General features: G+C 38.4%; 1 protein-coding gene across 1 annotated transcript in view; it reads left to right on the top strand.

Moving 5' to 3' along the window:
• Positions 1 to 16,782, top strand: part of PEX7 (peroxisomal biogenesis factor 7) — a 47,428-nt gene that overhangs the window by 26,579 nt on the left and 4,067 nt on the right. The window contains exon 9 of the mRNA XM_059832315.1: positions 6,288 to 6,387. Coding sequence (XP_059688298.1) covers positions 6,288 to 6,387 — 100 coding nt within the window. The remainder of the gene's footprint in view (positions 1 to 6,287; positions 6,388 to 16,782) is intronic.

Raw genomic sequence — 16,782 nt, 5'->3', positions numbered from 1 at the left:
CATACTGGTGGCTAAGAAAAACAGGGTGAGGATTTGAACTTGAGTTTTTACATACTAGGGTATAATGATTTGGATTTAACCCCTGTCTAGTAAATGCCTCATTGAGACAAATTTTTTCAATACCATTTCCTTACTCTTTGGAAGAGTTCAGGAAAAATGTAAGTTAATTAAAAAGCAGTTTCAACACAAATGAATCATTAAAATGCCAGGAAATGCACAAAGTACTGTAACATTTCCAGGACTTATTTAGGTCTGCATGCATGTTCTTAAACCTTATCTCTATCAAAATTCAGTTTGAAAGAACATCAGTGTCATCTCTTACTGGAATCACTGTTTTATATTTTTGGACTCTCTTCAGTGTAAAAAAAATCTTGGTGCATTAGGCACAGACAGTGCTCACCAAAATCTAAACAGAAGATCTGATAGATTATAGAGCTTCATTAAGCTGGTATCAGGCCAGATCTTGAAATGCCTCTGAGGCAAAAAGGCGATTTTTGTTGATAGTTGTACTATACTGGACATAATCTCTGCAAGACAATTCAAGGTAAAGCACTATCTCCAGCTCTCCATCACTATGTACAAGTTCAGTAACTTGGATCACAAAGAAATCTTGAGAACTTCTGGAATAATGCTGCTCATGAAAGAAACTTTTTCACTTCAGTTAACTATCCTTGTCTTTTTTGTTTCTCTTTTTTTTTTTTTTTCCTCCCCTTCAAGGTGAAAAGGTGGGTATTTGCTCATTTGGTCTCTTTTTTTCTTCTTTTTTCCAAATGGAAAATGTCTTCCTGCTGATCAAAATGCTTGTTACTGGTGGTTTTCAGTGTGAAAGTGAAAACTCTGCAGTAGAAGAACCTGTTAATTTGAATGTCTCAGCTGATGATAGCTCCTGCATCATTATAAAAAGTCTCCTTGATAGCAGAGTTGCTAGTAGTAGTCAGAGCTTTGGGCATTACATCTGGTGAAACTAACAAAATTCAAAACTGATTGTACTTTTCAATTACAATTTAACTGTTTGTTGCAACTATAGAGTTAGAATCACTCATACACCAGTGTAAAACACATCTGTTATCTTACGCTTCCTTTTGGATTAAAACAAGAATTACAATTTCATGGTAAATATTTTGACATATAAACCCATGCCCAGGTTCTTGTATTTTTTAAATTCACTGGCATTTTCCTGCCTGCACATGCTAGTTTTCTTTGAAGTAAGTATTATGAGATGGAATTTCTCTTAAAACTAGGAAAGTGTTGGCCACAGGAGCTATTCATTAAATGATTCAACCTCATAAATAGATTAGTATCTTTCATCTATGAAAACAAATTTTCTGGTGCTATGAATAGCATTGTATATATAAGCAAAGGGATATTTGTATTTTTTCTTTTTCATTTCTCTTAATAAACAGATTTGTATAAGTGTTAAACATTTGTAATTAAAACTTTCAAGTATTTATACTTGAATATTTAAGTATGGCAGCATCTGAATATTTTTTTCTTATGGAAAATGCATCTTTTCTTGTAAATGAACCCATTTTACTTTTTGGTTGTGAAACTATTATTTCTGATTGTCATACAAATACATTTAAATCTTTCTCTGCAAAATGTATATGGTCTGTCTGAAAGGCAAAGTTAGGGTTTTTTTGTGGACAGATGAGGAAACAGAAGTATTGAGAGAGACCACACATACCTACAGTATTATCTGTATGTTAGTGACAACCACTTCTGTATTTCTCAGGCATCTGACTTATGCATTTTTAGCCAGCCGACCTTTACCAGTGCTTGCTGAAGAGTGGTGCATGTGTCAAAGTGAACTGAAGCTCCAGTCTAGAATTATGGTACTAAAGGATGGGGAATATTTAGAAGCTCTGATGAAACCATATATGTCCCAAAGTTAGGGGTTTGTATGCCCTTTTAGTTAATTTGTGTTTTGGGGAGAAATCAAGGAACAAAGAGTAAGCTGGATAACTTCACTCTCATTACACTTAAATTACTGTATATCAGCAGCAATGAAGTTGTTACTCTTGTACACCAACCAGCCTGTATAGGCTCATGTCTTCATCCTTCAGCATTAGAGTAGCACATGATGCTGTATCTTGGGCTGCACCTTGTATTGATCTAAGCTAAAGGTACTAGAGAAGTCATGTACTTGCCTAAATGGAGTTTTTCACTTGGATTTCTTAAATCAGATTGAACTTTTTAGTGACAAGAAATATCTTCATTTTGTGAGCATGCCCTGTTTTTCAGGGCACTCTGTTTCTGGTTTAGGATCTTTGGTTGATACCTCAATCGAATGATGATACAAATACGTTCTCCAGTTGGCTTTAAGCACATGATGATGATGAGAATTATGCGCAAATCATTGTTTGGAGGAAAGTATTAAAGTTACTGGAAGTTTTGCAAATTTGAAGATCTTCAAAAGCAGAAGGGATATTACGAAGGCTAGTAACTAGTTGTTCTTAAAAGTTATTCTAGTATATCATGGCAGAAGAATTGAAACAAATATAACTTGCAATCTGCCATTTTACTTTATAGAAAAATGTTTGTATGGAATTTCATTGTCAGGACATCAACTCACATGTGTAATAAGAAACAACAGTGGTGCATATGCAGTTCTATTAGAGTAGGGTCATAAATGTGTAAGTGGTGTGCTTTGTTTTCCCATACACTACACAGGAAGTAAACTAAGAAGTTAGCATTTCAGCAAGAATTACTTCGAAATAAAGCATGTGAGTTGAGTCCGTCGGGAAGAATTATGCTACTGGAGCAAACTCAAAAGTAAAACCTATTTCACAATTACGTTTTTGGATCCTCTTCCATTTGATTTGGCTCTCAAGCAATTCTTCCTCTTTTCTTTGATGCTTACGGAAGATAATACTTTGAATAAAGGCTTTCTTCTATACCTGATCTGCTTCATAATGTTGATACTTTACTGGAACTGTAATGAAATAATCTCTTAAGGATATTATTGTGGAAATAGTTAGATGTCCCCAGTTAATGCCTGAAGTAACTACATTGCCCTGATTGGCCTGTATCCAAAAGTAGCTTGACACTAAGTTCTGCTAAGACAGAAGTTTTTCTAGTTTGCAGAAAGAACTTTTACAGGTAGCTATCTTTGCACAGGGATTAGAGAATGGGAGCAGGAGAATGAATTGTGTGATACACATACAGTAAACTAACACTGAGTTCTGGGTTGCTCTTGAAAACTTCTTGGTTTTATAAATCCATATGCTACTGTGACTTCTGCCTGATGTGGTTGCATGTGCATGGTGGCGTTAGTTGTTGAATGGGCTTTTATGGAAAGCAGCCTCCAAATAGCTGATTCACACCCACCTAAAAATACAATGTATGAAGACATCTTGTATTTGAAACCTAAGAGCAGTAGTAAAGCTTTCATGCATAAATATTTATCATAAATTTTTTTTGTTGTTCCCCAGAAGGAAATGGACTTGAGGGGTTGTGTTCTTTATGCTTCCATCTGTGCATTTTCCCTGAATAATTTCCTGAAGTAACTTTTTAACCTATTGAAAACTTAATTAGATTTGACAGGAAAGTTGTAGTCTAAATTTACTAAGCTTGTAGAAATTCAATGGAAACTCATGAACATAGAGAGGGAAATCCGAAGTATTACCTTAAGGAAGGCAAAAGATGTAGCGTGAATTCACCACCTGCCTAATCTGCTTGCTGATCTGGTAGCTCCTCAGTGTGCAGCAACAGGCTGCCACAACACGTGTGTTGTACTACCTTGTACAGACACTGGAACCTGAAATGATACTGCCTTTTTTACCCAGCCAGTGGTGAAGGTGCAGGGGCAGGAGGTAAGGGTAGAGTGGGGAGGAGGACATGGTAGGAGATAGGTAGGAGAAACTGTATTGGGGGTTGGTAAAAGTGTTTTGGTAGGGCAGCACAGGAGATGTATGTAGCAAGATAGATCTCTGTGATGTTGCTATGGGTGGTACAAAGTAAAAAATCCATAGGATGACAGGCTTTTTCTCTTCACATAATGGCTTGTTTAGAATAAGCAGTCCACTTGCAATGTATGTGCAGCTTATGAATTGCATGTGAAGTACATGTAAAACATGTAAGAAACTGTCAAGAAATGAGGGAAAAGGTGTACTTTCAACAGTTGCAGTGGAAAAAAGTTTAAGAAAATGCACTCATATAGGTTGCAGTGTGTCTATGGTCAGTGCCGATGTGACTGCAGTTTTGAGTGCTAGTTTGAATATGGGTAAAACCAGCAGTTCTGTCTAAGTGGCACACCTCTGATTGTACAGGCTGTACAAACCTGTAATGGACCCTAAAAGTGTATGTGGTTGTCTGGCCCACTGTTGAAGTTCATGCTGCCAACTGCGCATACGCCTACAATTAAAGTAATGCAAGCACACCTATTTGTGCTGTGAATGCATCTTCATTTTGCTGTACAGCTATCCTGCTGGAGTAAACACTGTCTTAGAAAACCTGCATTGCGCTTTAAGTCTTCGGAACATGACGGAAGTTCACCCTGAGCAAAATATTGTTGTCACCATTTTTGGAAGCTGGGCTATAGATAGTGTTTTTCACTTTGGACTGCAGAGTTGTTATGAGAGCCATCATTAACTTGTCCTCAATGGTTCTCAGTTCTGAGACTGTACATTTTTTTTGAGTTTCACTAGTAATTATTTTTGTATCAAAAAAAGATAGTCTGTGGAACTTGAACTAAGTTGCAGTACTCTTAAACTCTATACTGCTTCTGACTTTTTGCAAACAAGACTCTGTATGACAAACACCAAGTTGTCCTACTATTTTTAGAATTGATCAGAAAGTCTTTTCTAAGTTTTTGTCCATGTAGATCTGAAGTTGTCTCCTTTAAGCTTAGTTTTCAGTTATGAGCATCTGTCTTTCAAGAGTTAGTAGAGAGCTGATGTGGTAAGGAAGGCTACCACTACTACTTAGAAACAACAAGATTTGTTTCCTTACCTTCTTATGAACAAATGTGGGAGGGCGAAAATGCTGAGATGGTCTTTTGCTCCTCTCTCCTGCAAAATAAGTTGTTTATCTTAGATCTCAGGTACTAGGACAAAGTTAAGAGGGTTGTTGCTATGGCATAGCCATTGTGCTGATACCACTCTGCTCGTTTATGAAGGAAATAACATCTACACGTTAAACAAACTGACCCTGCTGGCTCCAGTGTTTGCTGTTTTACCTGAATTGGTTTGAACATACAGTGCTTTCAGTGTAGCTGGTCTGATAATGAACTGTTCTTATTAAGTATTATCACTTTCGCCAATAGGAGCAAGGCAGCGAGATCTCTGCGGTTGTTACAGAAGTAGTAAAGCATATGATTGACCACTGTGAGAAAATTCGAGCTGTAGAAAATTTGATTACAGCTGCCAGCCACAAAATGTGCTGTGCTTTGCAGCCTGTGGACTTTTCTAAGCAGTGTATACAACACAAGAAAGAAAAACAAATCTTTCTTTTGTGCCATCATATGGTGTCTTGTCAGTGTGTTATTATCTGAAAGTTCTATTCCTGAATCCTTTTTTCATGACTGAGATTTCTTGTACCTATGCTTTCATCCCATCTTCTCTTATACCTCTCTTATCCTTGCTGTTAACTGCATTGACGGACATTGCATCTAACAGGGCAGTAGCTGCGAGAAGTGGAACACTTCAGAAATCTATTTTCTAAGCATTTATATCAACCAAGGCTGGAAAGAAAAATTGCTTTTTGAACTATAAATTAGTAGAATTAACTGTGTGATGCAACTGGTCTTTGTAGTACAAATTTATTATTAAATTATAATATTAAATTCTGCTTTACAGTAACACAATCTCAAATTTGAGGCTGGGAATGACCAATATCTCTAAATGAAGGTGTAATTTTCAGTAAACAAAGACCTCATAGTGAACAATACCAAAAAATGAGAAAAATCATAAATTGTGCTGTTGTCTTTCAGGGATAAAATTCCCCAGCCATCAAGAAATATAACGAGTATTCCAGCCTACATTTTGTTCTGTTTTAATAATGTCCCAACAGCTGCTCTTTGGTGCCAACTTTGATCTCAGTTTCTGCAACAGGAGACAAAGATGTTTTTGCCCAGTGGGGTTTAATTTATGCAAATCAGCAGATGGCTTTGCAGGAATAGCATTTGTTATGTTTCCTAAGTGGATGAGTTTGCTTTTTTAAATACCCTGGCAGCAACAGATTTGTCAATATCTTGCATCATATTTTTGAAATGGCCTTTCAATTACTTTAATTGTGGTTTGTTTGATTCCCACCTCCCCTCCCCCGCCTCCACTTCCCTCTCTCTGTAGATTCTGGGACTTTTCCAAGCCTAACCCTTTGCTGGAAACAGTCGAGCATCATACTGAATTTACATGTGGACTGGATTTAAGTCTTCACAATCGTGGTCAGGTAAGAGCTGGGATGAATTTACTTTTCACTTGCCTATTATAGTCACTATGGTCTTGACTGCAGGACTCAGATCCTGAATAAGAGCCACCAGATTGCAGAAGGCTTCTGGAAGTGAGCCTGGCTAAATACTTATTAAATAAACCTCACTTCAGGTCCATTTTTTTTTTTTATAAAGCCGTTACTTGCGTTGGCTAGGAGAGGAGGGCAGGACAGACAGAATTGCAAAATCAGATAGCTGAAAGCCATGGTGAGCTCAAGGAAGATGAGGTAGGTTTGTTTCAGAAGGAAGGGCCTAGAACGCCAGGCAGAGATATAGAGCTCTCTTTCATCTGCCTAGAATGTCAAGTTAAAACATTGGTAGTGTCACACATGATACGTAGACCTGGTTTGTCATAATATTTGGCGTACTAGAAGAGGCTTAATATGTAGTTAGAATTCTAAAACCCTCAGCTATTGATGTGAATGAGTGGCATCCATTTTATCAGGGGCACTTATTTATGTACTAGTTGTGGTAAGATTCTCCTCTGTTTCTGTTGCTACAATCGTTTCTGTTTTGTAAACAGAGGATTGTTGTTTGTAGTATGACCTGTTTTTTCAGGCAAGAAAGGCAGAAAAACTAAAGTTAATTGTTTGCTTTAAAACGAGAAAGCCTATAGCTTTCACACAGAAATTACTGTCACTGAGTTAACTGTAACTAATGCACTATTTAATGTGCCACAGATACCATTTGCATCTAGATTCCTTTCAAATTCCCAGTGAAATTAAAATTTTACCCCAGATAAAAATGTAACATCTGAGTTGAAATTCTGATTGGACAAAGCAAATAAAACCATCGTAATTTCTGCTACTGATAAAAGGACACAGGAGAAAGGTGTAAGTTTGGCAAAATACTTAGCTTAATGCATGTGGAACTATTCTAACCAAATGCTAGCTTGAAGAGTTTCTTGCCTGGTTGCTTGTTCCCTTAATTCTGTTGCCTCAGAGGTGCTGCAGTAACTGTTCATGAGGCCATGCTGTGAACCACATAAGGGAATTTGTAAGGCTGAAAAGAAATTCTCAAGTTTCAGGTTACTTTTCATTGGGGCAGGGCAAGAATAGCTTAAAAGCCAGTTGCTGGGAATTAGAACTTCATTCCAAGTGAGCATAGGTACGATTCTGGCTGAATTGGGTCCAGAGGGAGCAGCAACCATAGCATAGTACATTAGAGCCTTAACATTGCTACATCACTGCATGCTCTGAGCACAGTTCAGCTCTCCATGAAGTTGGTGTGGGTTTTGCCATGGATCTGAATGAGGCAAGAAGATTTTTCTTTGTTTTGTATGGAGGATGTGATTACATCTTGATGGTAAGCTTGTCGCAAAGAGCCCTGCGTGTTACAGAATGGGTCTCAGTGGATGGTATTTCTGACTGTCTGGTAGGTATGACTTCTTTTTGTGTGATTTATCTGTCAGAGTTGGAGCTGCTGCTATGTGGATATTCTTTCTTTTGTAACTGCAATGTATGGAATAGCCTTCTTGGAACAAGGCCAAGTAAATGCTCATTGATGATAGATAATGAATTGAAAGCGAACAGCTGCACATGTACTTGTATGTTGGAAAAAGGAAAATGATGGTGTGCATACCCATCTACATTAGGGCATTCGTGCATCCTGGTATTTTTTTTCCACACAGAAATTCTACAAGTCCAATGTTGGGCATAATGCACAAAGTCTGTAAATGTGGGGTACATATCCATATACATTGCATTCCAATGTGCCTTCCAGACGGAAGTTTGGCATCTGCAACAGCTTTAATATTTCTCTGTTTTTTTCTATTGAGTTGATTTGATGTATTGTGAGGGTTGGATATCACAGCAGTGCAAAATGTAAACATTCTGTTTTTAAAAAGAAGTTTAAAAACCTGTGATAGAATTAAACTGTAACTGCAAGATAAAGAATGAACACTTACTGAATAGTTGCTTCCAGTATGAGCACTTGCAGCCTTTCCCTGGCTTCTACATCAATCCAACGAAGATTATTTGCTTAAATTTTATGCTGCTGTTCCCAATATGTAGGTTGCCTTCATGTCTGCTCTCTATCAGGACCTGATAATGAGCCCCATTCATTGTTGTTCTTCATGCATTTATATGATTTGTGATTTTCACTGTGTGCTTTATGAGAAGTTACGACTTGAGATTTGAACTGCTTCTCTCTTCCATGCATGCAGGGTATTTTATTCATAATGGACAAGCTATTCATTTATAGTCAAATTAAGTACCATTCTGGTCATTAACCTTTGCTTTCGTTCTTAATGATATTTTTGTTGTCTAGCCAGATGATATTTTCTCTGGCTCTGCCTGATGAACTCCAGCATTTTTGAAGTATCTTTTACATGCCAAGGAAAAAACAGTCTGTACTTTTGAAAAAGTGTTCAAAGTAGATACTGTGATTAAGTATCTGACCTAGGAATTACAAGCCATTCCTGTGGAACTGATCGAGCTTTGAACAGAGTCCACAGGCAGAGAGTAGGTACATGCAGGCAAGCTGGTTCTTGTACAGTATCCTGCTAAGGGGAGGCAACATGTGGGAGAGATATCTGGTCAAAAGGAATGGGTCCCAAGTTGTGAAGGTAAGTGTTAGCTAGATGAAATAGCAAACTCCTTTGTGCTTAATTAAGATTCTGATATCTCTTTTGGGGTATCTGCCTCTATGTAAAGTAAGCATTTGTGGAAAGCTTTGCATTTTAATAAAATCAACTGTTGTTTGGTTTGGGGTTTTTTCCCACCATAATGTTGGTGTCAGGTTCTTAGCAATTTCAGACAACTAACAAACTTTCAGGTGCATAGAAAAAAAAATGCATTTTACAGTGCAAAGCATTAACAGAAATGATCCACATAATATTCAGAGTATTTCTTTGTTAAACTGCAAGTGCTGATGTGAGACCTTGCAAGACAGGCTGTCTAGGAGAAAATACTCCCAACTCCAGCTTTCAGCAAATGTAGCTTTGGCACACACAAGAACAGTGACAAGACCCTAAGGACCAAAAACCTTTTAAATTTGTAGTGGTGTACAGTATTAAGAACTGAACAAATCCATTTACCTTGTCAGCAGTATGAAGAGTATGCAGCTTTTTAAACCAGACATGACAGTTCTTCCCAAAGTTTGGGGATAAGAAAAACAGTTAAAGCTTGCTCCTTTCTATATACACTAGATAGGCATAGGATGTATGTAGAGAATATGAAAATTGTAATCAGCTATATACTGTTCCTCGCTAGGGGCTGATAATGCTAGAGCACATATTGGAATTGTACTCTGTAGCTCATTGGATTTCTTATTTCTCTCCTAATACTTACTTTCCCTGTATGTGATCTGTGAATGTTCTGATGAATTAAAATATAATACTCCTTTAAGCCTAGCTCTTACTGGGATTTTGTTGTGCTTACCTACAGCATGTAAGCATGAACGTAACTCCTTTCGGTATTATTTGTGCAGCTTTATTTAAAAGCAGCCTTTTTCTTCTGTTGTAGGTTGAATGCGATATGGCAGTCATGAATTAATTTTAAATGTCTTTTAGGCAATCCATCAATGACACAGATAAAAAGTACAGATACTGTGAACATTCACTTCTTCTTGTCTTGATTCTGAAATTATTTCAATAAGTATATAAAGAATAGAAAATACATATATACCATGAATTTCTTTAAATTGTGGACAAAAAATACCCAACCCTTTCTGTTGTAGTTCCAAAGCTGTGTTTTGCTTAACACAAGTGTAAGAAAAACTGAAGCTCTGAATTTTGTCTGAAAACCTTTTTCAGCCTACGCCTCACGTCTGTTCTGAACTCTGTAAAGCAGCCAGTGGACAGTGTAAATTAATGCTTTCCGTTGAGCCAGGCTTTCTGTCTTGCTGCTGAGAACAGGATTAAGTATCTAATAGGAACAAGAGAGGAATCTTTCCATTTCTCTGTACTTTTACGCTATGAAAAATGACATTCCTAAATTGCAAGGATGCATGATTTTCAACGGAAGAGGTGGGAAGTAGTGTGGTGGCTTAGAACACTTGATACGTGAAGGAGAACATTAGACATCTGTGACATGCCAAGTCAGAACAGGACTTCAACGATGTACAATCCTGAGTTGTTCCCTTTGGAAATTAAAATTGTTCTGTACCAAATGAGGATAAACCAAATGCCAGCTCTCTCGTCCAAAATCATCTGTTATCTGAATGCATGTTAAACGCTAGGTTTTAGAATAACTCACGTTCAACACAAATATAGCAATCACTTACAATTTTCTTTTACTGTGGTTGTGTGTGTTTGGATGGTAATTACACTATAAATGGCAGCTAGCTGTCTAAATAGCTGTTTGTGCGAACATAGTTTGGGAGGCAAACTTGTTTTCTCTAGCGCTCTGTGTGGCTGCACCCCCTTGTGTAAATATTCCCCCGGAGTAGATCACATACAACTGGTTTCTCTTATTTCTTCAAAGCACCTGGAGCTCTGGGACGTATTGATGCAAGAAAGGGCCTGGCCACAATTCTTCTGTATTGCATTTGGAGACGGTGAGGGGTGATAATGGCAATATACACACATGATACCAAATAATACGGAAACAGTGATAATACCAGTGCAGTACCCATGAAAGTAGTCTTGTGCTCTGTGTTACACTGTCCTTGTGATCCAGCTTCCCTGAACCTCCAATTTCTTCTCCCTAAAGCTGCAGGTATCACCAGCATGTTGGGTCACACCACAGCCTGCTCCTTCTTTCCACCTGGCCAGAGGCAGTTACCACTGAGCAGAGGTGCTTGCTTTGTAGCATCAGTCTGCTGATCCCATGAAATGTTGCTGTACTGATGGTATCATGACTTTTCTTATGGCATCAGTATCACTAAAATTTTAAAAGCTGTAATTTCTTACTAGTTGGAGGGAGGTTGTAGCCAAACTGTATAGAGTTGAGCTGCATTCCCTGAAGGTAACTGAAATCTAGTTCGAAATTCTTCCAGCTTTATGGAGAGATTTTTGATGATCTGTCAAGTTTCGGTGTAGAGGTTTGTTCTGCTGCCTGTCTTCTATGTGCAGCTTCTGCAATGTGCTGCATCTGCTTGCTGTGCTGGCATAGCTAAACAGGCAGGAGAGGAGCTGCTGAAGTTGGCTTAACAGGTATAGCCAAATATAAATGCAGAAGATGTCTTCAGTGAGGCTGTTTTGCTATGTATTTTGCTGTTCATTTAAATTAATTGTGCACCCTCAACAGGGCCAGAAATGTTGACTGTTTCATACAAAAGTGGAGTTACATTTTGTGGAAATATACAGAAAAATAGAGACTGTCTCTGCTTTTTTCGTTTGATCGCTTGCTCTTATCTTTTACAGTTAATTGCCAAGGAACTGATAGCTTCCACCCAGCTGTTGTGGCTATCACACTGCTATAATTATATCACTATCTGTACTTCATTTTAATCTCTCCTTATGGTCCTTCTCCAGGATGCTACTAAAGTTATGCAGTTAGTGATCCTTTGAGATAAAAAGATCGTACAGCATCTGTTCTTTTACTTAATTTCAGAGTGGATTTTTGCATGGAAAGATCAAATTTAACCAGCTGCAAATGGTAAAACAATTTGAACTCCTTCACAGAGTTGGAGGGGTGAAAAGGAGGTGGCATTTCTTACTGGTGCTTATTTTATGTATTTCCCAAACTGTTGAACTTTCACTGCGTAAGTCAGAGTTAGCCATTCATGAGTAGTGGTCACTCTTTGCCATTATCAGCTGAAGCCTCATCCTAAGGTGTTTTGAAAACTTGCTGTCTGGCACGACAAGTCTGTAAAAGCTGTGTATTGGGTTTGCATGGCAAGGTTTTGGTAGCAGGGGGGCTACAGGGGTGGCTTCTGTGAGAAGCTGCTAGAAGCTTCTCCTATGTCCAACAGAGCCAATGCCAGCCAGCTCCAAGATGGACCTGCCACTGGCCAAGGCTGAGCTAATCAGCAACAGTGGTAACGCCTCTGTGATAACATATTTAAGAAGAGGGGGAAAAACTGGGAAATGGCAGCTGGGGAAGAGAGGAGTGCGAATATGTGAGAGAAACAACTCTGCAGACACCAAGGTCAGTGAAGAAGGAGGGGGAGGAGGTGCTCCAGGCGCCGGAGCAGAGATTCCCCTGCAGCCCCTGGTGAAGACCATGGTGAGGCAGGCTGTCCTCCTGCAGCCCATGGAGGTCCACGGTGGAGCAGATATCCACCTGCAGCCCGTGGAGGACCCCACACTGGAGCAGGTGGATGCCTGAAGGAGGCTGTGACCCCGTGGGGGGCCCACACTGGAGCAGTCTGTTCCTGAAGGACTGCACCCCGTGGAAAGGACCCACACTGGAGCAGTTTGTGAAGAACTGCAGCCTGTGGGAAGGACCCACATTGGAGAAGTCTGTGGAGAACTGTCTCCCATGGGAGGGACCCCACACTGGAGCCGGGGAAGAGCGTGAGGAGGAAGGAGCAGCAGAAACAACGTGTGATGAACTGACCGCAACCCCCATTCACCGTCCCCCTGTGTCCCTCGGGGGGGAGGAGGTAGAGAAAAATTGGGAGTTAAGTTGAGCCTGGGAAGAAGGGAGGGGTGGGGGGAAGGTGTTTTTAAGATTTGGTTTTATTTCTCATTATCCTACTCTGATTTGATTGGCAATAAATTAAACTAATTTCCCCAAGTCGAGTCTGTTTTGCCCGTGACAGTAATAGTGAGTGATCTCCCTGTCCTTATCTTGACCCGTGAGTCCTTTGTTATATTTTTCTCTCCCATTTGTAAGTGTACAAAGAGGAAAATGCACTTTAGTTTTGATTCTGAAGTACTGGGAAGAGGTGGGAGGCAGCAGGTTCTTACTCAATAAATGTGTTGCTTTTGCGTTGTATTTGATTCAGTGGCTTACAAATACTTGCTACTTCTGTGAGCCTTATCTTTTAGCCAATGATGTAGTGGATTTTGTTTCTTTTCTTCATGATCAATAAATCTGTTGGAGAAGTCCCAGTGAATTGCACTAGTGAAACTCAATGGATGACAACAGGATTTTGCAGCTGTTACCAGAAACATTGTTTGTGATTATATCCCAAAAGGATGGAACTTAGCTTAACTCTGAGCTGAAGGATGAGTTTGAAGATTGGGTAGGGTCATTAGAAAACACAGTTTCACTGCATGTAAATCAACTGCATTTGGGGTCACCAAGGTTAGCATCAGCACAGAAAGGCATTTTGCAGTTCCAGCGTATCTTCTACAGAACTTATGATTGACTTTACCAATTAAAAACAGTTCTTGAAAGACTGGGGAGATGTTTTTCCCCTTATCTGTAGAGTACAGAGGAATTGCCACATATTCTGTGGCGATTCCAAGGATTTCTCTCTGATCTGCCGCTCGCATCTCAATTTCCTTTACATCTTACTGATGAAATGCACTCTCAGAAGACTTGCGTTCAGAAATGTGTAGCACAGCTACCAAGTCATCTTCCTGTGGCCCATGTCCGAGCAATGAAACAAATGTTGAGACAGCTCCCTGTTTTTTAAATCTGTTCTTTGTGACATACCTTTGCAATCTGAAAAATAATGTCCTTTAAGTCTTCTATATTTTCTCTCCTTAAGTAAGAAATAGATTTCTTAAGCAGTATTTGGAACATCTGTTTCTGATAATTGTAGTTTGAACCTAGATCTTTATAAGAACTTCCGGTCCAGGGTCTGTTTTATTTTGCCTTACTGGAAATAATTACATCAATGTTTGTTTTTTCAAAAGTAAATTAAAAAATTATTGGTGTTATTGCACATTGAAAATAAAAAGTTTTAATCTACAAACTCCCATCACTTTCACTCTCATGTAAAGGTAGGTATCGCGGGCAGTTCACCCCAGCTACTGTTGACCAAACAAAAGGCCGTGGTAGTGGTTTGGATTTTCTAATACAAAATAGGTACTGAATGCATTTAAACTCATACATGATCCATTATGCACTTAACCAACCAGTTTTAATGATCACCTGTGAAAGTAATTTCATGAGTAGCAAACCTAATAGCTTGCTTTATCTCCACTTAATCTTCATCCCACACGCTTACAGAGGATGCTCAAGACTCCTCAAAAATACATAATAACGATATAAATAGACCATTGAATTACATATGAAAAGACATGGAAGATAAGAAACTAGAAGAGGAAGGGAAACACAACATTAATGGAAGTAAAGAACTGAATACTTCTTCCACTGTCTCTTCTACAGAAAAAAAGACAGGTCTTATTAGTTTTATTTGAAAATGGGATGGGATGAAGAAAAGCTGAGAAGAGAAATAGGTCACTCTCAGACACATTTGCGTATTATCCTATGATTTATTAGGAGCACTCTGGAGGCTGAGTGGCACCACCATACTTCTGGAGATACTAAGCTAGAGAGGGCTGTACTTTCTTCTGATTAAACCCGTTCATAAAGGGGTTACTGAACTCAAAGTTTTTAGTTGTTCTTTTGAATGTATTTAATCTTGGTTATGGCTTGGGGGTTTATTATGCCTTCAGATATTGAAAGAAGTTAGCTACTAATGGTAGATTTCTCTTGTTTTCTTGCTTCTTCTGAACAGTAAAGAGGTAGAATATCATCCAGGTAATTGCACTAGACTGAATGGATTGCCCTCAGGTGCTGGAAAAGGTCTAAGTCTATTGCAAAGCAAGACGATTGTGATGAATAGGAAACAAGAGGGCCTGTCAGAGGAGTAGATCAGTTACTGAGTCAATGGAAATGGCTTTGATAAATGCATGGATGTCAATATTAAATCAGTTGGTGGGAAACATTGTTATACTCTGGGACAAGGATAAACACTTCAATAAAATACAGGATAGCTGTTTCATTTGAGCTAAACTATGATTTTCTAGTCAAGCAATCGGCTTCTGTGATGACTGCAGTTTTTTGTTTGTTTGCTTGCTTTTTGGCTTTACTTGAAAGGAAATACAGTGATCCCCATTTTATGTGCTTCAAATAGACTTGCTTAAACCTCTACTGGCAGATAACTTGGCATGATGTTTATTTTGCAGTAATAACAGTACAGTACCCCTAGCATATATACTAGTACTGCAAATTTGCTACTGAAATAAAAGCATTAGAGACAAGTAGTAAATGTAACTTTGTTAAACTGCCTTTGTCCCATATAGCTTTAGTTATAATTAAAATGACCAGGTTTAGAATGCTTTTTCTATTTGCATTATTTCTTGAAGTAATTTACCAGTCAGTGTAAGGTAGAATATTCTTGTTTTACAATTAAGCTCCAGTTATTCTCCTTTTCCCTGCAATTTCTGATAGTTAAAAGTTGCTATAGTAGAATTTTATTCTATAGTTACAAGAGCAATTTAGTATTCATAAATGATAATGAAAATTGCATGGCATACAGGTGTCCAAAATATTCAATAGTATAAGGATATTACAATTTGTGCAGTTCTTTGCAACTGAAGTAAACTGTCTTCTACTCTGTTTGCATGTCAGCTTAAAATAATATCTAAATAGTGCACCCTCTAAATACTGGAATCAGTGAGATTGGTTTCAATCTCAGAGTAAAATTTGTCCCCAGGACAGTGGAAATTTTCACAGAAAGACAAACCTCCATGCCTTTGTGTTCCTAATGGCAAAGACTTTTATCAGATATGCAAATAATGTGTGAGTCCATTTTCATTTTTCCTTTGTCCTTCATTCTACCACAGGAGGATTTTCTCCACCTGTTAGTAAGATCATCTCATTGATCAAAATAGAAAGTCTAGAAACTTGCAGATTTTTTGATGCCATATTTATTTACTGTGGTGTGCTAGATCAGCCCTCATCCCAATGGAATTTCTGCTGCTATTTTAATATTTAAATTAAGTAGCATTTAGTTTATTTTTTAAAATTGGCTAAAGTGCTTTAAAGTATGTATTAAAAATGTTCATATGTCACATGAGAACTGACATTTCTAAATGCTTTTAAAGCACTTATATGCAATAGCCTATGTTCCCCTCTTCTGGGGAAAGGCATACAAGGGTCATAAGACCATTATATAAGACAGGTCATAAGAAAAAAAGCAAAATGAAAGGAGAAGACATTTTGTAAACTGATGAAGTAGTTGCATGAACAGGCCCTTTTCTTTATCCCAGGGTTCATTTTAGTCATTTGTATTTGTATTTGAGGCAGTGATAATCTATGAGATACGTGCAAAGGGGCATGGAGCAGCTGTCCGTCAGTTAATGCTGGCTGCCGTGCTGTTAGCTTACAGTTGTCCTCTTTCTCTTACATTATTTGGAGAAGTATTATGGAGAAATGGAAATGCTATTGCATTTTGTAATGCTGTTCCATGCTGTAGTGTCCCAGTTTCCCATATGTATCTGTTTGCTGTTCTCTGCATGTGTATTTTTATCAAGGTTTCTGATATCTGTATGCCATTATAGACTTTCT

The sequence above is a fragment of the Gavia stellata genome, chromosome 2, assembly GCF_030936135.1.
Source record: "Gavia stellata isolate bGavSte3 chromosome 2, bGavSte3.hap2, whole genome shotgun sequence".
Taxonomy (NCBI): domain Eukaryota; kingdom Metazoa; phylum Chordata; class Aves; order Gaviiformes; family Gaviidae; genus Gavia; species Gavia stellata.
Note: the sequence above shows the minus strand (reverse complement) of the source record. Positions and strands in the feature narration are given on the sequence as shown.